Genomic DNA, 26758 nt, shown 5'->3' with positions numbered 1-26758 from the left:
AGTGCCTGACTTCTATAAGCCTAAGAGGGTGTTTCTTCCATGAGCTTAAGAGGGTTTCACTATTCCATACATGGTAGTATTTCAGCACCTATACTTTGCCTGAAATAAGGGAAATTTATAAGGATAAATCCAATATAAAAATAGTAATTAATGATGTTTTACCCAGATAGGAATTCTGAGACCTATTGCTATTTCTTCTTTTCTTTATAATAAGACTTCTCATAAATGAAATGATTATAATTTTTAACTAGTGAAAGAATTACGGAGCCCTGGGAGGCCCATATGCTAAATATAAGGAAATAGGGATAGAGAAGAGATAGAAAGGTTGAAATGAAGACATCTACAGATGCCAGGGAGACAAACAACTTGGATCCCAAAGGCAGATATAAGAAGCAAGGGAGAGACAGATGCTCAGCAATGCTAGGACTCAAGTCTATTTTTTCTTACAATCATTGATGTATTGGAGGATGTGCTTATTTGAAAAATAACTTTTAGGAGAAAACTAAATAGTATATATATGCATTTTTTATATAGATGCAGCTTCATTCAGCAACGTGACCATCACACCCTAAATAATTATTTTAAGAACACCATTCTTCATTTTAGCTTATGATAATCTCCTTTTAAGCCTTACTAATAAGCCTTAAGGATACCCCATTTAAATTTTAGCTTAAGCATCAGAATTCTACATGTGCTTTGAGATTACAAGCACATCACATACTGATGGTATAAGTTACTTATCACCCCATTATAGAAAGAAGAAAAACAAATTGACAAATCCAATTTGCGTGTGTGTGTGTGTGTGTGTGTGTGTGTGTGTGTGTGTGTGTGTAATTCAAATTCAGGAAGTTCTGGTTTTAGCTACCTTCAAAGCTTTCAAGACCATTTGAAACTTGACCTGTGGTGCTTGTTCCAGAAAAATAAGCAAAGTAAAATAATCCAGGTAACTCTTTAAGGATCTATCAAAGGGCTGGGGTTAAAGGAGGAGGAGGAGGAAGGGAAAATAATGTTAACAGATTATATCTGTCCTGAGTTACCTCCTGGAATTTAAGTTAAGCAGCTGGAACCCATTTTGTCCATTCTCTCACACAGCAGACAAATGTATTGCCAGTGAAGATAGACCACAAATGGCTTGCATTTTATTTTTCTTAAAAACCTAGAACAGTCAGCCCTTCCTACTGAGACAGGACTTTTCATCTGGGTAAAAATATATAAGGACTCTCAAAAGAGAAATACTGGATTTTTCAGTCAGAAGCGTTCTTTGTGCTAGACAGTATGGAGAAAATGTCAGTTTAACAGTGGTTTGAAAAATGTCAAAACTCCTGTGTTTCACTCATTTTGAGATACCATGCAAGTAACCTTTCTAATTTTATTTTTGACTATTTCTGATTTTCTTTCTTTTTTTTTTTTAATCAAAGAGCTTATCCTTGATTAAGTAGAAATTTGAAAGCTTCCTAAATGAACTTAGGAACAATTTTTCTTTTAGGCACAAAATTATTTAGCCTTTGGAGCTGTATGAATATCTATTTCATCAATTATTTAGCCAATCAATAATTTTTTATTGAGTTCATTTTAATTGTCAGGTTCATTTCAATTGCTAGACTCTGGGTATTCAAAAAAGACACTGCCTTTCTCCCTCCTTATAGACAGCAAATAAACAAAAAAATATATAGTTACTCATGCTGATAATTGCCAGCAAGGAACAAATGAGTTACTCTAAAAAGACAGCCTCTCTTAGACAAGATGGTCAGAGAAGACCTTTATGAGAACATTGTATTTAAGATAAGATCTAAACAAAGAGAAGCCAGCCATATCAAGCAGAGGTTTTAAAAATTACCATTTCTGGAGAGAAGGTCCCAAGGGATAAAATTTTATACAGTTTCCAAATGTTCCTGAAGAGGTCAAGAGAAAATGTATTTAGATTTCTTTTTCCTGTTTTCTTTTTCTGAAATTTGTTGTTTGGATATAGGAGATCCTAGACTGATATTCCATTTTTTCATCTACTATTTTGCTTTACTTTTTGGCAGACTTTTTAAACTTTATTTTCCAAAATTCTGTTAAGTCTTTATTTCTGCTCTCTTGTTTAAATTTCCAAAAGCACTTTCTTATTTTCTGGTTGCCCACTGTTTGTCATACTATTCTTGCTTCATGGATGCTATATCTTCTCTTATCTCTTGGAAGAGGTTGAGGACATTACCTTGAAGTTTTCATCTTCCTGCATAGAACGCTGTCTTAGTCTCTCCCTCCCTCCTTCTTCTTTTTCAGTTTGTTTTGGTCTCTTTCTTTCCTGTAAGAAGCTTGATGGCACTTGGCTGACTGCATATTTAAGGATGGGGTACAAACAAGCTGATTACACAATGGGAGGAGAGATCAGGCCAAGCTCCATCACTGGAGGATTCATAGGTCTTTTCTCTTGTATTGGTTAGACTTCTCAGAGACAACCTCTTCCTTTCTGCCAGGAGGATATATGTCTGGTTGCCACACTCGGAGTTAAGTTACGGAAAAGAGCTGGATGTCTTTTCATGCAGTATATAAACTTTTATTTAATCCCTCAGCTATGACTGACGCCACCTCAGGGCTCTCTTTTACCTTTTCAGAGAACAAGGGTATGTTTTCTACCTGGATTGATAAAGACACAGTTGCTTAGCTGGGTAGAGAAGAACAGGGGATCGGGGGAATCTAACTGCTTCCTACTCAGATTTCTAATAGGTCACCTTGTTTTAGCCTTACTATTCCCCTTGTTTCCCAGTGACAACTAGTGCCACCAATTCCTGAGCCTTTCTACAAATCAAGTTGGTGGTTTTCTCCTTTTGCTCAGTCCAGGCCAAGCAGTCAAATATCTCAGGTCTTCTATCAACTATTGGTTGTCCATTTGCTTTTCAGTTTCCAAATTTTGCTGCTATAAATTTCCCCATTAAAATATCTAATTTCAGTCTTTTTCATGGAGCTTCAAGAGTTGTATGTGTTAATCTGTGGTGTCTTTATCCAGAAATTCTGTATATTCTTTAATTTTTTAAATTTCTTGTTATGCACTCTATGTGCTAAAATGTCTTTTTTGACTTACTGATAGTGGAAATCTTAATTCTCATCTCTCTTGACTTCTTCATAGAAGTCAACACTATTGTCCACCTCCTACTTCATGAAACTCTCTTCTTCAACTTTGGACACTATACTCTCCTGTCTTTCTTCCCACCTTTCTTCCCATTCCATTTCAGACACGCTTGCTAGCTCTTTCCCCTCTATTCACCATCAGAGCTGAAGTTCCTTAAAGCTCAGTGTTAGGTTCCCTCTTCTCTTTACTTTATAGTCTCTCTTCAGATGACATATCACTCAAGTTCTTGCCTAAGCACTAACAGTTCACATATTGTATACCTCCAGTCTAGACTTCATTTCTCAGGTCTAGACCTATGTATCCAATGGTTTATTTGACTTTCCTTAGATGTCTCAAATGTAGTTTAGACCCAATGTGTCTAAAATATAACTTATGATCTTATCTCATTAAACTTGGCCCTCTTTTAGCATTCTCTGTCTAGATAGTGCCACTGTCCAGGAACACAAACTGAAAACTAAGATTCATTCTTGAAAATTCCTTCCCTCCCAGTCCGCATATTCAATCCTTCTCCAAATTCTATTGACGTGATCTCAAATATATGTGCAATTCACTTACGTTTCTCCATTTGTTCTGCCAGTACTGCCAAACTACCAACATCTCTCAGCTGGATTAGTGAACTAGCCTCCTACTCATCTTCTTAATTCTGTTCTTCCACATTCTCCACCCTAATCCCAAGCTAATTCTTACACAGTCTTTTCAAAAGACTACATGAGTTGTCATACCTCTGCTTAATATGGCTAATTTATTTGCATTAAGGATACAAGTCTAAATCTTTAGGTTTACCAGCAACATTGTGAAAGATGTGACCCCTCCCTACAACACCAGTTTTACCTCACACATTGCCACTCTTGGATTTTCTGTATTTTAGCCTTATTGGACATCTTCAATTCCTAGAATGCCCTGTGTCCCTCCTGAAAGAGGGCATTTGTACCTGATGTTACTTGTAGCTGGTTCTCCTTGGCCTAGCTATAACTATTTCTTTTAATTCAAATTGCTTAGATGTCATCTCCTGCAGCACGAGTAAGGTATTCTATCTTGTAATTCTCTCTGTTGTGCTATGTTGTAATCACTTGTTTACACACTTATCTCCCCATCAGAATAAGAGCCATTTGAACAGCTCTTTGTATCCTTAGCATGAAGCACAGTATCTAGAATCTGGTAAGTTTTTTGTAATTGTATTGTGAATGAATAAAAAAGCTCATTTATATCAAAAAAATAAATTATCAGTGATTAAAACAAATCTGTACTTCCATGATATATTAGGAACTAGTTATGATTTTCAAGAGAAAGATATTTTGAAGAGATTTTATAGATAATAATCAAATTTCCTTACTTTTTTTGTTTTTCCCATTGCCTTCAGGATGGAAAGATTTAAATCTTCAAGTGCTGTTAGTACATTCTCATACTCGCCCAAATGCTGAGAAAAATATTCTGAAAAGTAAAAATATTGAAATAAATACTTGTTTGCCTTTAGGTAATGATAAAACAAAATATCAACTGAAGATTTACACAATAAATGAGTAAAACAAACGGATAAAACTGACAAATTTTCAGATGAGACTAACTAAAGTGTCAATATACTTTCATTAAAAACGAAAAAGTCCTGGAGGGTTACCATTATTCTTTTTATCTTACAAAAAATAGGGAAAAAATGAAGCTGGATTTACATACACAACTGCTTCAATAAAAAGTTGTTCCCGAGAGACCTTCAAGATGGCAGAGGAGTAAGACGTGGAGACCACCTTCCTCCACATGAATACATCAAAAATACATGTACATGTGGAACAACTCCTACGCAACACCTACTGAATGCTGGCAGAAGACTTCAGACTTCCCAAAACGCAAAAAACCCCCATGTACCTGGGTAGGGCAAAAGAAAAAACAGAGACAAAAGAATAGGGATGGGACCTACACCTCTGGAAGGGAGCTGTGAAGGAGGAAAACTTTCCACACACTAGGAAGCCCCTTCATGGGCAGAGTTGGGGGTGGGGGAGAAGCTTTGGAGCCACAGAGGAGAGCACAGCAATAGGGGTGCAGAGGGCAAAATGGAGAGATTCCCGCACAGAAGATCAGTGCCGACCAACACTCACCAGCCTGAGAAACTTGTCTGCTCACCCACCGGGGCGGGTGGGGTCTGGGAGCTGATGCTCCAGCTTCAGAGGTCAGATCCCAGGGAGAGGACTGGGGTTGACTGTGTGAACACAGCCTGAAGGGGGCTAGTGCACCACAGCTAGCTGGGACGGATTCCGGGAAGAAGTCTGAAACTGCCTAAGAAGGAAGAGACCATTGTTTCAGGGTGCATGAGGAGAGGGGATTCAGAGCACTGACTAAATGAGTTCCAGAGATGGGTGCGAGCCACAGCTATCAGTGCAGACCCCAGAGATGGATATGAAATGCTAAAGCTTCTGCTGCAGCCACCAAGAAGTCTGGGTGCAAGCACAGGTCACTATCCACACCTCCCCTCCCAGGAGCTTGTGCAGCCTGCCACTGCCAGGGTCCCATGATCCAGGGACAATTTCCTTGGGAGAACACATGGCATGCCTCAGGCTCTTGCAACATCACGCCAGCCTCTGACACCGCAGGTTCGCCCCACAGTCCATACCCCTCCTTCCCACCCCAGCCTGAGTGAGCCAGAGCCCCTTAATCAGCTGTTCCTTTAACCCCATCCTCTCTGAGTGAAGAACAGATGCCCTCAGGCGACCTCCACACAGAGACGGGGCCAAATCCAAAGCTGAACACCAGATGCTGTTCGAACAAAGAAGAGAAAGGGAAATCTCTCCCAGCAGCCTCAGGAGCAGTGGATGAAATCTCCACAGTTAATGTGATGTACCCTGCATCTCTGGAATACCTGAATAGACAACGAGTCACCCCAAAATTGAGGCAGTGGAGTTTGGGAGCAACTGTAGACTTGGGGTTTTCTTTCCATCTCTAAATTTTTTCTGGTTTTAGGTTTATCTTTTGTGGTATCTAGACTTTATTATTATTGGTAGATTTTTTTGTTGATTAGGTTGCACTCTTCCTTTTTTTTTTAGATATATATACATATTTTTCCTCTTTCTCATTTTTTTTTTTATTTTTTGTGGTACACGGGCCTCTCACTGTTGTGGCCTCTCCCGTTGCGGAGCACAGGCTCCAGAGGCACAGGCTCAGGGGCCATGGCTCATGGGCCCAGCCGCTCCGTGGCATGTGGGATCTTCCTGGACTGGGGTACGAACCCGTGGCCCTGCATTGGCAGGTGGACTCTCAACCACTGTGCCACCAGGGAAGCCTTCCTCTTTCTCTTTTTATGAGTGTGTATGTCTTTGCTTCTTTGTGTGATTTTGCTTGTATAGCTTTGATTTTACCACTTGTCCTAGGGTTCTGTCTGTCCTTTTATTTTTATTTTTTTTTAGTACAGATTTTAGCGCTTGTTATCATTGGTGAATTTGTTTTTTGGTTTAGTTTCTCTCTTCTTTCATTGTTTCTTTCCTTTTTTTATTACTTTTTCATTTTCTCATTTTTAATATTTTTATATTTTTTATTTTTTAATAACTCTCTTCCTTTCTTTCTTTCTCTCTTTCTTTCTGTCTCTCTTCTGAGCTGTGGGGCTGACAGGGTCTTGGTGCCCCGCCAGGGTGTCAGGCCTGTGCCCCTGAGGTGGGAGAGTTGAGTTCAGGATACTGGTCCACCAGAGACCTCCTGGCTCCACATAATATCAAACGGCAAAAGCTCTCCAAGATATCTCCATCTCAATGCTAAGACCCAGCTCCACCCAACAACCAGCAAGCTACAGTGCTGGGCACCCTATATCACACAACTAGGAAGACAGGAACACAAACTCAGCCATTAGCAGAGAGGTTGCCTAAAATCATAATAAGGTAACAGACAAACCAAAACACATCACCAGACGTGGTCCTGTCCACCAGAAAGACAAGATCCAGCCTCATCCACCAGAACAAAGGCACCAGTCCTGTCCACCAGGAAACCTACAGAACCCAATGAACCAATCTTAGAAACTGGCAGCAGACACCAAAAACAATAGGAACTACAAACCTGCACCCTATGAAAAGGAGAACCAAACATAGTAGATTAAGCAAAATGAAAAGACAGAGAAACACACAGCAGATGAGGAGCAAGGTAAAAACCCACCGCACCAAACAAATGAAGAGGAAATAAGCAGTCTACCTGAAAAAGAATTCAGAGTAATGATAGTAAAGATGGTCCAAAACCTTGGAAGTAGAATGGAGAAAATATAAGAAACATTTAACAAGGACCTAGAAGAACTAAAGAGCAAACAAACAATGATGAAAAGTGCAATAAATGAAATTAAAAATTCTCTAAAAGAAATCAATAGCAGAATAACTGAAGCAGAAGAATGTATAAGTGAACTGGAAGATAAAATAGTGGAAATAAATACCTCATAACAGAATAAAGAAAAAAAAAAAAGATGTGAGGACAGTCTCACAGAACTCTGGAACAATATTAAATGCAACAACATTCAAATTATAGGGCTCCCAGAAGAAGAAGAGAGAAACTAAGGGACTGACAAGATATTTAAAGAGATTATAGTTGAAAATTTCCCTAATATGGGAAAGGAAATAGTCAATCAAGTCCAGGAAGCGCAGAGAGTCCCACACAGGATAAATCCAAGGAGAAGCATGTTAACACATGTATTAATCAAACTAACAAAAATTAAATACAAAGAAAAATATTAAAACAGCAAGGGAAAAACAACAAATAACACACAAGAGAATCCGCATAAGGTAAACAGCTGATCTTTCAGTAGAAACTTTGTAAGCAAGAAAGGAGTGGCAACACATATTTAAAGTGATAAAAGGGAAAAACTAACAACCAAGATTACTCTACCCAGAAAGGATCTCATTCAGATTCGATGGAGAAATTAAAACCTTTACAGACAAGCAAAAGCAAAGAGAATTCAGCACCACAAAACCAGCTTTACAACAAATGCTAGAGGGACTTCTCAAGGCAGGAAACACAAGAGAAGGAAAAGACTGACAATAACAAACCCAAAGCACTTAAGAAAATTGTAACAGGAACATACATATCGATAACTACCTTAAATGTAAATGGATTAAATGCTCCAACCAAAAGACATAGACTGGTTGAATGGATACAAAAACAAGACCAATATGTATGTTGTCTACAAGAAACCCATTTCAGATCTAGGGACACATACAGACTGAAAATGAGGAGATGGAAAAAGATATTCCATGCAAATGGAAATCAAAACAAAGCTGGAATAGCACGTCTCTTATCAGTCAAAATAGACTTTAAAATAAAGACTATTACAAGAGACAAAGAAGGACACTACATAATGATCAAGGGATCAATCCAAGAAGAAGAGATAACAATTGTAAATATTTATGCACCCAACATGGGTGCACATTAATACATAAGGCAAATGCTAACAGCCATAAAAGGGGAAATTGACAGTAACACAATCACCTTATGGGACTTTAACACCCCACTTTCACCAATGGACAGATCATCCAAACTGAAAATAAATAAGGAAACACAAGCTTTAAATGATACATTAAACAAGACGGACTTAATTAATATTTATAGGACATTCCATCCAAAAACAACAGAATACACTTTCTTCTCAAGTGCTCATGGAGCATTCTCCAGGAAAGATCATATCTTGGGTCAGAAATCAAGCCTTGGTAAATTTAAGAAATTTAAAATCGTATCAAGTATCTTTTCCAAACATAACGCTATGAGACTAGATGCCAATTACAGAAAATAACCTGTAAAAAATACAGACACAAGGAGGATAAAAATGCACTACTAAAGAACCAAGAGATCACTGAAGAAATCAAAGAGGAAATCAAAAAAATAATTAGAAACAAATGACAATGAAAACACGACAACCCAAAACCTATGGGATGCAGCAAAAGCAGTTCTAAGAGGTAAGTTTATAGCTATACAATCCTACTACAAGAAACAAGAAACATCTCTAATAAAAAACATAAACTTGGACTTCCCTGGTGGTGCAATGGTTGAGAGTCTGCCTGCCGATGCAGGGAACATGGGTTCATGCCACGGTCTGGGAAGATCCCACATGCTGTGGAGTGGCTGGGCCCGTGAGACATGGCCGCTGAGCCTGCATGTCCGGAGCCTGTGCTCCACGATGGGAGAGGCCAGAACAGTGAGAGGCCTGCGTACCATGAAAAAAAACAAAACAAAAAAACCCATAACCTTACACCTATAACAATTAGAGAAAAAGAACAAAATTAGCAGAAGGAAAGAAATCTTTATGATCAGATCAGAAATAAATGAAAAGAAATGCCAGCAAAGATCAATAAAACTAAAAGCTGGTTCTTTGAGAAGATAAACAAAATTGATAAATCATTAGGCAGACTCATCAAGAAAAAAAGGGAGAAGACTCAAATCAACAAAATTAGAAATAAAAAAGGAGAAGTAACAACTGACACTGCAGAAATACAAAGGATCATGAGAGATTACGACATGCGACTATATGGCAATAAAATGGACAACCTGGAAGAAATAGACAAATTCTTAGAAAAGCACAACCTTCCAAAACTGTACCAGGAAAAAATAGAAAATATAAACAGACCAATCACAAGCAGTGAAATTGAGACTGTGATTCAAAATCTTGCAAGAAACCAAAGCCCAGGACCAGAAGGCTTCAGAGGCGAATTCTATCAAACATTTAGAGAAGAGCTAACACCTATCCTTCTTAAACTCTTCCAAAATATAGCAGAGGGAGGAACACTCCCAAACTCATTCTACAAGGCCACAACCACCCGGATACCAAAGCCAGACAAAGACGTCACAAAGAAAGAAAACTACATGCCAATATCACTGATGAACATAGATGCAAAAACCCTCAACAAAACACTAGCAAATAGAATCCAAGAGCACATTAAAAGGATCATACACCATGATCAAGTGGGGTTTATCCCAAGAATGCAAGGATTCTTCAGTACACGCAAATTAATCAATGTGATACACCATACTAACAAAATGAAGTAGAAAAAGCATATGAGCATCTCAATAGATGCAGAGAAAGCTTTTGACAAAATTCAACACCCATTTATGATTAAAAAAACCCTGAAGAAAGTACGCATAGAGGGAACTTATGGCAACATAATAAAGACCATATATGACGAACCTACTGCCAACAATCTTCTCAATGGTGAGAAACTGAAACCATTTCCTCTAAGATCAGAAACAGAGAAGGTTGTCCAGACTCACCACTATTATTCAACATACTTTTGGAAGTTTTAGCCACAGTAATCAGAGAAGAAAAAGAAATAAAAGGAATCCAAACTGGAAAAGAATAAGTAAAGGGGTCACTGTTTGCAGATGACATGATAATATACATAGAGAATCCTAAAGATGCTACCAGAAAACTACTAGAGCTAATCAATGAATGTGGTAAAGTAGGAGGATACACAATTAATGCACAGAAATCTCTTGCATTCCTATACACTAAAGATGAAAAATCTGAAAGAGAAATTAAGGAAACACTCCCATTTACCATTGCAACAAAAATAATATACCTAGGAATAAACCTACTTAAGGAGACAAAAGACCTGTATTCAGAAAACTATAAGAAACTGATGAAAGAAATTAAAGATGATACAAACAGATGGAGAGATATACCATGTTCTTGGATTGGAAGAATCAACATTGTGAAAACGAGTATACTACCCAAAGCAATTTACAGATTCAATGCAATCCCTACCAAACTACCAATGGCATTTTTAACAGAACTAGAACAAAAAATTTCACAATTTGTATGGAAACACAAAAGACCCCGAATAGCCAAAGCAATCTTCAGAAAGGAGCTGGAGGAATCAGACCTCAGATCTCAGATTATACTACAAGGCTACAGTAATCAAGACAGTATGGTACTAGCACAAAAACAGAAATATAGATCAATGGAACAGGGTAGAAAGACAAGAGATTAACCCATGCACATATGGTCACCTTATATTTGATAAAGGAGGCAAAAATACACAATGGAGAAGAGATAGCCTCTTCAATAAGTGGTGCTGGAACACCTGACAGCTACATGTAAAAGAATGAAATTAGAACACTCCTTAACACCATACAGAAAAATAAACTCAAAATGGATTAAAGACCTAAATGTAAGGCCAGACACTATAAAATTCTTAGAGGAAAAGATAGGTAGAACACTCTTGCTGTGACATAAATCACAGCAAGATCCTTTTTGACCCACCTCCTAGAGAAATGGAAATAAAAAGTAAAATAAACAAATGGGACTTAATGAAACTTAGAAGCTTTTGCACAGCAAAGGAAACCATAAACAAGATGAAAAGACAACCTTCAGAATGGGAAAAATATTTACAAATGAAGCAACTGACAAAGGATTAATCTCCAAAATTTATAAGCAACTCATGAGCTCAATATCAAGAAACAAAAAACCCAATCCAAAAGTGGTCAGAAGACCTAAACAGATATTTCTCCAGAGAAGACATACAGATGGTAAACAAACAGATGAAAGGATGCTCACCATCACTAATCATTAGAGAAATGCAAATCAAAACTTCAATGAGGTATCACCTCACACCAGTCGGAATGGCCATCATCAAAAAATCTACAAACAATAAATGCTGGAGAGGGTGTGGAGAAGAGGGAACCCTCTTGCACTGTTTGTGGGAATGTAATTTGATACAGCCACTGTGGAGAACAGTATGGAGGTTCCTTCAAAAACTAAAAATAGAACTACCATACGACCCAGCAATCCCACTACTGGGCATATACCCTGAGAATACCATAATTGAAAAAGTTCACAATGTTCATCGCAGCACTATTTACAATAGCCAGGGTATGGAAGCAACTGAAGTGTCCATTGACAGATGAATGGATAAAGAAGATGTGGCACATATATACAGTGGAATATTACTTAGCCATAAAAAGTAATGAAATTGAGTTATTTGAAGAGAGTTGTGTGCACCTAGAGTCTGTCATACAGAGTGAAGTAAGTCAGCAAGAGTAAAACAAGTACTGTATGCTAACACCTATGTATGGAATCTTAAAAAACAAACAAATATATTTCTGAAAAACCTAGGGGTAGGACAGGAATAAAGATGCAGACTTAGAGAATGGACTTGAGGACAAGGGGAGGGGGAAGGGTAAGCTGGGATGAAGTGAGAGAGTAGCATTGACATATATACACTACCAAATGTAAAATAGATAGCTAGTGGGAAGCAGCCGCATAGCACAGAGAGATCAGCATAGTGCTTTGTGACCACCTAGAGGGGTGGGATACGGAGGATGGGAGGGAGATGCAAGAGGGAGGAGATATGGGGTTATGTGTATATGTAAAGCTGATTCACTCTGTTATAAAGCAGAAAGTAACACACCATTGTAAAGCAATTATACTCCAGTAAGGATGTTAGCAAAAAAAAAAAAAAAAAAAAAAAAAAAATAGCTGTTCCCAAAAGCATATCATTATAAACTTCTCTAGGTCAGTAATTTTTGAGAAATTAAGTGAAATGTTATGGTTTCTTCTGAGAGACATTTTAGAAAGGTATGCTCTCTTCAAAGGTAAGAATTTAAACACAAGGGCAGTCTCCTATGAAAACTTCCATGTAAATATTCCTGTCATTATCTAATTATTTTTAAATAATTTAGACAGAGGAAAAGGCATGGTTAACACATTTTTCAGTTGGTTAGAATAAATATTATATTGGATGTTATAATTAAAATTAAAGGTATGGAATATATATTGATCCCAAGGTAGTAAGTTGAAATATAATAGACATAAATGCAAAACCTTATATTTGCTTAGAGAAATCAATATTTTTCTGAAATGGTTATTGGTTAATGGCATGGTTGTTTTAAAAAAGAAGGAAAGCCATCTTTCAAAATAAATATTTCAGGGAGGAGGATAAAGATGGCAGAATAAGTTGACATGGAGCTCACCTGCCCCCATAAACACACCAAAAATACACCTACATGTGGAAAAATTCTCATAAGAAAACTAATTGGAAACTGGCAGAAGAACTCTTATACAACAAAGGATTCAAGAAATAGTCCCCTGTAACTGGGTAGGATGGGAAAAATATTGTCCAGTTGGGACCTGTGCCCCTGGGAAGGATTTAAGAGGAAAAGAAAGACTGCATAGGCAGACTCTTGCCCTGGGGAGTCAGGGGATCAAGCCACAGACTGGGTGTCCCCATCCTGGGTCTGATGTGGAGGAGATAAGCACATCTTATTTTCCTTTGGCTGCTGGGAGAACCATTGGGACAGATAGAAAGGCTGGAGAAGCCTAGACTCCACTCACAAAGAGGGTGTGTGTGCTGGCTTGGCAACAGACAGGGCAGAGAGAAGTCTGCCCTAGCAGCTGATGCCTCACCACACTCCCCAATCTGAGTTAGGCGAATATCCCAGCCCACTCACTCCATGCCACAGCCTTGGTACAGGCTCTGAGCTTGGTATAGGGTCTGGCTCCTAGGGCAGCCACGTCCTGAGAAAAGACCTGATCTAGCAACACAGAGATTGCCTGGGGGCCTGAGGTGTGGTCCAGGTGGGACAGCAGCAGCCAGCATTGCCACTTACCCAAAGAGTGTCCCAGAAGCAGTCCAGACCTCTACCAGCAGCTCAGCCACTTCAATTCCTCTAACCACAATGCCCCTACCCCAAGTCCTAGCCTAGTGAATTCTCCTGTCATATGCAATCTTAACCACAAACTTGCACTAGATCTGAGATAACCACAGCAGGGGAAAATATGTGACTTTAACATGTTGATGAGGGGAGCTATAGATGCACACACAGGCAGCATACCAGACCACTATAAGTGCATGAGTCCCACTTACTTCAGCACTCTACTTCTTTGAGGCAAAGGTTTCAGTACAGGGAGAAGGAAAAACACACACTTAAAGGGAAGAGAGCCAGCTCCAGCCTGACCCTCAAGGCTTCTACTCCAGCAACTTGGGAGCAAACCCCACCGCTGACAGGGCAGAGACAGCCACGGAGCAGAGAGGAAGTCCTGCCTCACACTCTGCACAGGTTTTAGATACTCCAACACCAAACACACCCTCTCTAAAAGGGATAGCAGCCAGCACACCCTGAGGAAATATGTGGCTGGCATCCATATCAAAACCAGCCCTTACACAAAAGACAGTGGACACAAAGAGTCTACACAGGGATGCTCCCACATAAAAACACTCCTTCAACACCACAATTTTTAAACATACTGTTTAAAAATAAATAAATTTAATTTAGTTTAAAAGAAAAAAAAGAGTAAACTCAGACCATTTTAACAAGGAACTGTAAACTATAAAGAAGACCCAATCGAAAATACACAATTCAATTTCTGAGATAAAAAGACACTCTAGAAGTAATGAATAGCAAACTAAATGGCACAGAAGAATACATAAGTGATCTGGAAGATGAAATAATGGAAATCACCCGATCAGAACAGCAGACAGAAAGACAAATGAAAAAGAAAAAATAAAAGCAATATATGAGACCTATGAAGTAATATAAAATGTGCCAATATACACATAATAGGGGTCCCAGAAGGAGAAGAGAGAGAAAAAGGGATCAAAAATGTATCTGAATAAATTATGGCTGAAAACTTCCCAAAACTAAAGAAGGAACAGATATCTAGGTACAGGAAGCACAGAGGGTCCTAAACAAGATGAACACAAAGATCACACCAAGACATATAATTAAAATGGCAAAAGTTGCAGAGAGAATTCTAAAGGCAGCAAGAGAAAAACAAAGAGTCAGTTACAAGGGAACCCTGATAAGGCTATCAGCTGATTTCTCTGTAGAAAATTTGCAGGTCAGAAGAGAGTGACATTCAAAGTCCTGAAAGGGAAAAACCTGCAACCTAGGATACTCTACCTAGCAAGATCATCATTTAGAATAGAAGGAGAAATAAAGAATTTCTCAGACAAGCAAAAACTAAAAAAAAATCATCAATATTAAATATACCATAAAAGAAATTTTGAAGGGTCTTCTCTAACTGATAAAGAAGGAAGAATCTGTAGGAAAGGGAAAATTCCAACAGGAAAGGCAAATTTTTAGTAAGGATTGAAGATCACTTAGATAAGCTAGAAGGTATATTGAAAAACAAATAAAATGTGTTTAGAATGTGTTTGAACCAAATGATTATCAGTTTAAAGCAAGTAGGTATAATTATGGGGAACTCATGGTAACCTACAATAGGTACACAAAAACCAAAAAGAAAGGACCTCAAGAATATGACAAAAGAAAGTCATTAAACCACAATGAGAAACTCAAAAACAAGAAATGAACAAAGAAGAGCTGTAAAAACAACTGGAAAAAAGGAATAAAATGGCAGTAAGTACATACCTATCAACAATTACTTTAAATGTCAATGGACTAAATGATCCAGTAAAAAGACACAGAGTGGTTGATTGAATTAAAAAACAAGACCCTCCATTATGCTGCCAACAAAAGACTCACTTCAGGAAGAAAGATACACAGAGACTTGAAGTGAGAGGATGGAAAAAGATATGGAAATGACAAGACAGTGGGGATAGCAATACTTATATCAGAAAAAATAGACTTTAAAACAAAGGCTATAATAAAAGACAAAGAAGGGCATTATATAATGATAAATCAATCAGTGTGATAGACCACATTAACAAAAGGAAAAACAAAAACCACATGATCATCTCTATAGACACAGGAAAAGCATCTGACAAAATTCAACATCATTCATGATGATTCATGTACCTCATCAAAGTAGGTACAGAGGGAACATGTCTCAACATAATAAAGGCCATTTATGACAAACCCACAGCTAACATAATACTCAATGCTGAAAGCTTGAAAGCCTTCCCACTAAATTTAGGAAAAAGACAAAGATGCCCACTCACACTGCTTCTATTTAACATGGTATTGCAAGTCCTAGCTACAGCAATCAGACAGGAAAAAGAAATAAAAGGAATTCAGATTGGAAGGAAAGAGGTAAAACTGTCACTATTTGCAGATGACATTGTACTCTATCTAAAGAACCGTAAAGCCTCCACACAAAAACTATTAGAACTAATAAATGAATTCAGCAAGGTAGCAGGATAAAAATTAATATACAGAAATCTGTTCTGTTTCTATACACTAATAGTGAACTAACAGAAAGATAAAGTAAAAAAAAAATTCCATTTATAATCACATCAAAAAAACACTAGGAATAAATTCAACCAAGGAGGTGAAATACCTATACTCTGAAAACTATAAAAAGTTGATGAAGGAAATTGAAGATAATTCAAAGAAATGGAAAGATATCCCATGCTCTTAGATTAGAAGAATTAATATTGTTAAAATGGCCATACGACCCAAAACAATCTACAGATTTAATGCAATCCCTATCAAAATAACCAGGACATTTTTCACAGAACTGCAACAAATAACCTTAAAATTTATATGAAACCACAAAACACCCAAAGACAAAGCAATCCTGAGAAAAAAGAACAAAGCTGAAGATATAACTGTCCCAGACTTCAGACTATACTACAAAGCTATAGTAATCAAAATGGTGTGGTATTGGTACAGAAACAGAGACATATATCAATGTAACAGAATAGAGAGTGCAGAAATAAACTCACATGTGGCCAATTAATCTATGAAAAAAGAGGCAAGAATATACAATGAAGGAAAAACAGTCTCTTCAATAAGTGGTCCTGGGAAAACTGGACAACTACATGTAAAACAATGAAATTAGTACATTTCTTCACACTACATACAAAAATAAACTCAAAATGGTTTAAAGACCTAAATGTAAGACATGAAACCATAAAATTCCTAGAAGAGAGTATAGGCGAAACATTCTTTGACATAAATCATAGCAATATTTTCCTGGTACAGTTTCCTAAGTCAAAAGAAATAAAAGCAAAAATAGACAAATGGGACTTAATTAAACTTAAAAGCTTTTTCATAGCAAAGAAAACCAGAACAAAACATAAAGACAACTTATGGAATGGGGGAAAATATTTTCAAATGATGCAACTGACAAGGGGTTCATATCCAAAATATACAAACAGCTCATGAAGCTCAATATCAAAAAAACAAACAATCCAATCAAAAAATGGGCAGAATATCTAAACAGACATTTCTCCAAAGAAGACACACAGATGGTTAAAAACATATAAAAAGATGCTCAACATCACTAATTATTAGAGAAATGCAAATCAAAACCCCAAGGAGGTATCACCTCACACCTGTCAGAATGGTTATCATCAATAAGTCTTCAAATAACAAATGTTAGAGAGGATGTGGAGAAAAGAGAACCATCATACACTGCACGTGGGAATGTAAATTGGTGTAGCCACTATAGAAAACAGTATGGAGGTTCCTTAAAAAACTAAAAATAGAACACCATATGATCCAGTAATTACACTCCTGGATATACATCCAGAAAAAACAGAAACACTAATTCAAAGAGATGCATGCATCCCAATATTCATGGCAGCACTGTCTCCAATAACTAATTCACGGAAGCAACCCAAATGCCCATTAACAGACAACTGGCTTAAGGAGATGTGTGTGTGTGTGTGTGTGTGTGTGTGTGTGTGTGTGTGTGTATATATATATATATACACACAGTACTACATTACTCAGCCATATAAAAGAATGAAATACTGACATTTGCAGCAATGTGGATGGACCTAGAGAACATTATGCTTAGTGAAATAAGTCAGTTAGAGAAAGAAAAATAGTATATGATATCACTTATGTATGAATCTAAAAATAATGCAAAGGAATCTATATATAAAACAGAAACAGTCTCAGACATAGAAACCAAACTTGAGCTTACCAAAGAGGAGAGAGAAGAAGGGAGGGGCAAATTAGGGTTATGGGATTAACAGATACAAACTGCTCTATATAAAATAGATAAGCAACAAAGATATATAGCACAGGGAATTATACCCATTATCTTCTAATAACCTATAACGGAATATAATCTGCAAAAATACTGAATCTCTATGCTGTACACCTAAAACTAACACAATATTGTAAATCAACTATACTTCAATTAAAACATAAATAAAATAAATATTTCAATTCATATAGAAGATATTTGGCTCAATCAGTAAAGATCCCTGGAAAGAACATAAGTTGCCTTTCCAATTTGAAATCAAATCTATGCAGTCATGTGCTGATAAAGCACATGAGAAGACAATAATTAGAGGATTCAGAGGTGACTATGTAGCCTGCCTGCCTTCCTTCCTTCCTTCCCTCCTTTCATTTGTTCTTCTCACCTATTCAAAGTAGTTAGGAGAAAAACAATCACTCCCCAATTACAAAGGAAGTAACTGAGAAGAGAGAATTACAACACCCAAGCTCTGAACAGGAGCTTAAGTTGTGGATCTAATTGTAATGTTTATTTTGAGGTGGTAGAGTGCAGTGTCATTCAAACTGTTTTAAAGTTACACACTGCAGGACATGTGCCAGGGCGAGTAGGGGTCCAATGAACTCAAAGAGGGAAGTTAGGTGGAAAAGTCAGGGACATTTAACATAGATGAAAGGAAATAATTCCCTCTTCACTTCATCATGATGAGGGTTCATTTACTCATTCCATGACTTAACACACACACTTAGTGCCTTCTATGTGTCAAATGCTATACTAGGAACTTGGAATACAATGATAAAAAGACAGAGCCTCTATTTTAAGAAGACTACAATCAGGTAGGTAGGGGAAATAAACACTCCAACAAGCAACTGCCATACACATGATCATTGTTCAAGACAATGGTTCAAGAGCCAGGTACAGTGTGCAATTTAAATACAGAGCAAAGAACACCCAAGTTCATGTGGAGTAAGTCAGAGAGAGCTTCACAGAGGACACATCAACAAGGCCTGAATTAACAGATAAATAGTAATCTGCTGGATAATCAGAGGGAGGGTAAACAAAGGCATGGAAGCAGATGATATCTTCTCATGTTTGTAGGAGTATGTGTTGTTCAGCATTGGTAGGATATAAGGGACAGGATTGGGAGATATTTAAGGAGAAGAGACAGCACGGAAGCGGGATGCTACAAATCAGTTATGAGAGAGGAAGCTGAATATTTGGAAATATTCCTTGCTAGGTGCTCTAAGTTTTATCCTGAAGTCTAGGTCAGTGTTTCTGACCATCTTCATCAGATCCTCCAGAGAATTCCCTAGAGCCTCACTGCTCAAAATTTGGCCTGTAGACCAGCAGCATCAGCAGCATCTGGGAACTTGTTAGAATGCCACCTCAGGCATACTGAATCAGAATCTGCATTTTAATAAGCCCCCAGGTGAGTTATAGGCACATTGAAGTTTGAGAAGCACTGCCCTGATATACTTGTTAGAAATGAATATTATTGATAGTTCTCATCTATTAAATCAGAATCTTTCAGCTGAGGCCCAGGCCTCATCATTTTTCTTTCTTTCTTTTTTTTTTTTACAGGCTCACTAGGAGATTATATGGCATATTAGATTTGAGAACCACTACGTGCAATGGGGAGCCATGGAGCAATTTTGAAAAGGAGAACGACATCCTCAATTTTTTCTATTAAAAGTGTTATCTGAACACACTATGGAAGGTTTGGGGAATACTGGTGATACACCATCAGGAGAGACAAGAGTAGAATCAATTGCCAGGAGTAAGTTAGTCACAGAAAAAGGACCATAGGTCATATCAAAGCTTTGAGGTGGTAGTGGGTAGGAGCCTGAAATTTCAGCAGTATATCTTTATACCCCAAAATATGGCAAGCAGGGAGGGAAGGTCAGGGGTGGCTTTGGAAGTGGCTAAGCTTGAACTAATTAACGTTTTATTCGTATTACTATGACTCATGTTCCTTATTTGAATCATGTAACCAATGTGAGCTGGGCAAATGTGTTTAGCATTAGACAGAGAAAAATTTAGAACAAATATTTACTCTTTCAAACTCTTGTCATTTGTAACTGGGATAACCTCCAGGAGAAAAGACCTACTTTTATTGAAACCTATATGTGGGTTTGGAGAAGGTAATGTAGAGGACGTGACCACTGGTTGAACTGCAAGTTATACCTGGGCAATTGGAGGCTCCTCATCCACTTTCCTGTCCTTGGAGTGTATGCTTTCCCCAACATTCCCACAGTGGGAGCCATTTTCAAGGACACTACCTTGAGAGAGCAATCTGGACGTTGTTGTATGTGACTGAATCCAGTTAAGACCTCTATATAAACTTAAGATTCTGGTGGGAGGGTGCAGAGCTCTACTCGTTTTCTACCTGCCTAAGACAAGCCTTGTATGTAAACCTTGTATGGAAGGGTAAGTTCCCTTGTCTACTAAACCTGCCACCTACCAATGTGGAGTGGTCTGCCTCTTTCTTTGGTTTCCCTGTGCCCTCTGTGTACAAGGGCCAATTTGAAAACCAATAGGGTTTCATGGGCAAGAGCAAAAGAGAACTGTATAGCACATATGGAAATGTGTGAGAACCAATTCTCCTCAGTTTAAGAGAAGAGGCTCTGAAAAGTAAGAGTCTGGGTATTGAGTATAATTAAAAAATAGAGCAAGAGTTATAAACAGATGCATTTAATAAATTATCTGTCAGAAAGGAAATTATCTCCTCATGGATGTTCAATGTAACATCTTCTCTATTAAAATGCTGACAAGGGAATTCCCTGGTTGTCCAGTGGTTAGGACTGCACTTTCACTGCTGAGGGCATGGGTTCAATCCCTGGTCAGGGAACTAAAATCTCACAAGCTGCGTGGCCAAAACAAGAAAAAGAAATGCTAACCAAAGGTTAGTTTCTCCCTTCCTCCTTCACTACTGTACTTAATTGGTGGTGTCGCATCACCAGATTACAGAGTTTTCTTCTATTCTGCCTCTCAGTCCTCCAAGTTGTTGAGTTTTTGGATCTGACCCAAGAATTCCAAGTCAGAACCAGAGAACTAGCTTCCACAAAGATCACACTGGGAACTAATCTCACAAAGCATTTTCATGAGCTTAGATGAGGCCCACAGTGTGTACCTTGCTGTAACTTCCCAAGAATTGTATTAGATAGGAAAGAAAATAACTGAGATGACCAAGACAAAAAAAGAGAGTTAGAACACCCATGTTGTGAATAAAGGCATCAGTCAAAAATCTAAGAATGAGTTATTTTGAGGGGATATAGATTAGTGTCACTCAAACTGTTCTACAACTCCTTTAGGTGATTTTATAAATGTGCCAAGTAGTCACAGCTCTAAAAGTCTGGAGTAGAGATTTGATTTTCTAGTACCCAGACTCAGCTGGCACAAGTCCCTCGGCACTGCCCAGGATCTGGCAATGCAAGGTGGTGCTCCTATACAGTCTGACTAGGGGGAATTTGGGCACAGCAACTTAAAGGAACCTTGCATATAAGGCTTATACAATTCTTATGGGAGATTCCTCAGTTTTATCAATCTTATTTACAGAATTTAGCTAACTTTTAAAGTAATTGGTAGGCAAAAACTAACTAGATGAAAACTTAGACTACTGAATATATTCAAACTTGCTCATAAAGCTTTCTATATGCTTTCAGATCAAGCACTCTAGCTATATGAACTTTCATTGCAATTATTCATCACCCATCCATAAGTATCTTAAAATATTCACGTACCAAGTTGAAGATTTGCAAAATAGTTCAATAAAAATGAGTAAGAGTGCAACTGAGAGAGAGAAGTGCAACTGCACCGGTTTATGAACAGAAGATATTCAAGATTTTAAAAGAACCACTCAAGAGGGTCTGAAACTACATTCTATGTGTCTTCTGAGAATAGCTCTGCAAGGTGAAAATAAAGTGCCAAATCTCAGTTAAGGAATTCAGTGATAAGCAAGCCAGGAGTAGTGCCTGAGCTCCTTTGGTGGGAGTGCTGAGTCCAAGCTGCTGGGCTAACAGAGAACCTCAGACCCCAGGGGATATTAATTGGAGAGAGGTCTCCTGGAGGTCCTCATCTCAGCACCAAGACCTGGCTCTAGTCAACTGCCTGCAAACTCCAGTGAGGAAGGCCTCAGTCCAAACAACCAGTAAGAAGAAATACAGCCCCACCCATCAAAAAAATGAGATGACAGGCCTTCCCTGGTGGCGCAATGGTTGAGAGTCCACCTGCAGATGCAGGGACACGGGTTTGTGCCCTGGTCTGGGAAGATCCCACATGCCGCGGAGCAGCTAGGCCTGTGAACCATGGCCACTGAGCCTGCGTGTCCAGAGCCTGTGCTCTGCAATGGGAGAGGCTGCAACAGTGACAGGCCCACGTGCCTCAAAAAAAAAAAAATGAGATGACAAAACAATATGTTACAGACAAAGGAGCAAGGTAAAAACATACAAGGCCAAATCAATGAAAAGAAAATAAGCAACCTACCTGAAAAAGAATTCACAGTAATGACAGTAAAGGTGATCCAAAATCTCAGAAATAGAATGGAGACACAGATAAAAAAATACAAGAAATGTTTCACAAAGAACTAGAAGAAATAAAGAACAAACAAATAGGGATGAGCAAAACAATAACTGAAATGAAAAATACACTAGAAGGAATCAATAGCAGAATAACTGAGGCAAAAGAACAAATAAGTTAGCTGAAAGATAGAATGGAGGAAATAACTGCTGAGGAATAGATTAAGAAAAAAGAATGAAAAGAATTGAAGACAGTCTTAGTGACTTCTGGGACAATATTAAATGCACAAACATTCGAATTACAGGGGTCCCAGAAGAAGAGAAAGAGAAAGGGTATGAGAAAATATTTGAAGAGATTATAGTCAAAAACTTACATAACATGGGAAAGGAAATAGCCACTCAAGTCAAGTAAGTGCAGAGAGTCTCAAACAGTATAAACCCTTGGAGAAACACACCAAGACACATATTAATCAAACTAACAAAAATTAAATTCAAAGAAAAAATATTAAAAGCAGCAAAGAAAAGCAAAAAATAACATACAAGGGAATCCCCATAAGGTTATCAGCAGATTTTTCAGCAGAATCTCAGCAGGCCAAAAGGAGTGGCAGGACACATTTAAAGTGTTGAAAGGGAAAAATCTGTAACCAAGATTACTCTACCCAGCAAGGATCTTATGGACATTCGAAGGAGCAATCAAAAACTTCACAGACGGGCAAAAGCTAAGAGAATCAGCACCACGATACCAGCTTTATGACAAATGCTAAAGGAAATGCTCTAAGCAGGAAACACAAGAGAAGAAAAAGACCCACAAAAACAAACCCAAAGAAATTAACAAAATGGTAAGAGGAACATACATATCAATAGTTACCTTGAATGTAAATGGATTAAATGCTCCAACCAAAAGACCCAGGCTGGCTGAATGGATACAAAAACAAGACTCAGGGCTTCCCTGGTGGCACAGTGGTTGAGTCTGCCTGCCGATGCAGGGGACATGGGTTCGTGCCCTGGTCCAGGAAAATCCCACGTGCCGAGAAGCGGCTGGGCCCATGAGCCATGGCTGCTGAGCCTGTGTGTCCGGAGCCTGTGCTCCACAACGGGATAGGCCACAACAGTGAGAGGCCCACGTACCACAAAAAACAAAAACAAAAACAAAACAAGACTCATATATATGCTGTCTACAAGAGACCCACTTTAGACCTAGGGACACATACAGACTGAAAGTGAGGAGACAGAAAAAGATATTCTATGCAAACGGAAATCAAAAGAGAGTTGGAGTAGCAATTTTCATGTCAGAGAAAATAGACTTTAAAATAAAGAATTTTACAAGAGACAAATAAGGACACTACATAATGATCAAGAAGAATATATAACAATTATAAATATGCACCCAACATAGCATCACCTAAATACATAATGCAAATGCTAACAGCCATAGAAGAGGAAATTAACAGTAACACAATAATAGTGGGGGACTTTAACACCCCACTTACACCAAAGGACAGATCATCCAGACAGAAAATAAATAGGGAAACACAGTTTTAAATGACACAATAGACCAGATAGATTTAATTGATATTTATAGACGTTTGACAAAAAAGCAGCAGAAGACATTTTCACCTCAGTGCAAACAGAATATTCTCCAGGATAGATCACATCTTGGGGAACAAATCAACCTTCATAAAACTTAAGAAAATTGAAATCATATCAAGGATCTTTTCTGACCACAACACTATGAGGTTAGAAATAAATTACAGGGAAAACCTGTAAAAATCATAAACACAAGGAGGCTAAACAGTACACTGCTAAATAACCAAGAGATCACTGAAGAAATCAAAGAGGAAACAAAAGAAAATACATAGAAACAAATGACAATGAAAAGGTGATGACCCAAAACCTATCAGATGCAGCAAAAGAAGTTCTAAGAGGGAAGTTTATAGAAATTCAACCTCATCTTAAGAAACAAGAAAAATCTCAAATAAACAATCTAACCTTACAGCTAAAGCCACTAGAGAAAGAAGAACAACCAAAATTCAATGGTAGTAGAAGGAAGGAAATCATAAAGATCAGAGAAGAATAAATGAAATAGAGACAAAGAAAACAATAGTAAAGATCACTAAGACTGAAAGTTGGTTCTTTGAGAAGATAAAAAGTAAAATGATAAACCTTTAGCCAAACTCATCAAGAAAAAAAGGAAGAGGACTCACATCAATAAAATTAGAAATGAAAAGGAGAAATTACAATGGGCACAGCAGAAATACAAAAGATCATAAAAGACTACTAAAAGCAACTATATCCCAATAAAATGCACAACATGGAAGAAATGGACAAATTCTTGGAAAGGTACAACTTTCCAAGCCTGAACAAGGAAGAATGACAAAATATAAACAGGCCAATCACAAGTAATGAAATTGAAACTGTAATTAAAAATCTTCCAACAAACAAGAGTCCAGGATCAGATGGCTTCACAGGCAAATTTTACCAAACATTTAGAGAAGAGCTAACACCTTTCCTTCTCAAACTCTTCCAAACTATTGCAGAGGGAGGCGCACTTCTAAATTCCACAAGGCCACCATCACCCTGATACCAAAACCAGACAAAGATATCACAAAAAAAAGAAAATTACAGATCAATATCACTGATGAACATAGACACAAAAATCCTGAACAAAATACTAGCAAACAGAATCCAACAACACATTAAAATGATTATACACCATGATCAAGTGGGATTTATCTCAGGAATGCAAGGATTATTCAATATATGCAAATCAAACAATATGATACACCATATTAACAAATTAAAGAATGAAAACCATATGATCATGTCAATAGATGCAGAAAAAGCTTTTGACAAAATTCAACACCCATTTATGATAAAAACTCTCCAGAAACTGGGCATAGAGGGAACATACCTCAACATAGTAAAGGCCATATATGACAAACCCACAGCAAACATCATTCTCAATGCTGAAAAACTGAAATCTCTTCCTCTAAGATCAGGAAAAAGACAAGGATGTCCACTCTCGCCACTCTTATTCAACATAGTTTTGGAAGTCCTGTCCATGCAAATCAGAGAACAAAAAGAAATAAAAGGAATACAAAATGGAAAAGAAGTAAAACTGTCACTGTTTGCAGGTGACATGATACTATACATAGAAAATTCTAAAGATGCCACAAGAAAACAATGAGAACTAATCAATGAATTTGGTAAAGTTGCAGGATATGAAATTAATGTGCAGAAATCTCTCACATTCCTATACACTAACAACAAAAGATCAGAAGGAGAAATTAAGGAAACAATCCCATTTACTATTGTAACAAAAAGAAAAAAACAGCTAGGAATAAACCTACCTAAGGGGGCAAAAGATCTGTATGCAGAAAAGTATAAAACACTGGTGCAAGAAATCAAAGATGACACAAACAGATGGAGAAATATGCCATGTTCTTTGATTGGAAGAATCAATAATGTGAAAATGACTATACCACCCAAAGCAATCTACAGATTCACTGCAATACCTATCAAATTACGAATGGCATTCTTCACAGAATTAGAACAAAAAATTTTACAACTTGTATGGAAACACAAAAGACCTCGAATAGCCAAAGCAATCTTGAGAAAGAAAAATGCATCTGGAGGAATCAGACTTCATCACTTCAGACTATACTACAAACCTACAGCAATCAAGATAGTATGATACTGGCACAAAAACAGAAACACAGATTAATGGAACAGGATAGAAAGCCCAGAGATAAACCCATACACATGTGGTCACCTTATCTTTGACAAAGGAAGCAAGAATATACAATGGAGAAAAGACAGCCTCTTCAATAAGTGGTGCTGGGAAAACTGGACAGCTACATGTGAAAGAATGAAATTAGAACATTACTTAACACCATACACAAGAAACTCATAATGGATTAAAGAGCTAAATGTAGGACTGGACACTATAAAATGCTTAGAGGAAAACACAGGGAAAACATTCCCTGAGATAAACCACAGCAAGATCTTTTATGACCCATTTCCTATAGTAATGAAAGTAAAAACAAAAATAAACAAATGAGCCCTAATGAAAATTAAAAACTTTTGCACAGCAAAGGACACTATAAACAAGACAAAAAGACAACTCTCAGAATGGGAAAAAAATATTTGCAAACGAAGCAACGGACAAAGGATTAATCTCCAAAATATACAAAGAGCTCATGCAGCTCAATATCAAAAAAACAAACAACACAATCCAAAACTGGGCAGAAGACCTAAACAGACATTTCTCCAAAGAAGACATACAGATGGCCAAGAGGCACATGAAAAGATACT

The 26758-nt window shown here is 37.7% G+C and overlaps 1 protein-coding gene across 2 annotated transcripts in view; it reads right to left on the bottom strand.

The window, feature by feature from the left end:
* Nucleotides 1-26758, bottom strand: part of NECAB1 (N-terminal EF-hand calcium binding protein 1) — a 276794-nt gene that overhangs the window by 105961 nt on the left and 144075 nt on the right. For both annotated transcript variants that reach the window (XM_060287190.1, XM_030862858.2), the window contains exon 5: nucleotides 4446-4543. In XM_060287190.1, the coding sequence (XP_060143173.1) occupies nucleotides 4446-4543 (98 nt within the window). The remainder of the gene's footprint in view (nucleotides 1-4445; nucleotides 4544-26758) is intronic.

This window comes from Globicephala melas, chromosome 17 (assembly GCF_963455315.2).
Source record: "Globicephala melas chromosome 17, mGloMel1.2, whole genome shotgun sequence".
Lineage (NCBI taxonomy): Eukaryota > Metazoa > Chordata > Mammalia > Artiodactyla > Delphinidae > Globicephala > Globicephala melas.
The sequence above is the reverse complement of the archived record's forward strand: the minus strand, read 5'-3'. Positions and strand labels throughout refer to the sequence as shown.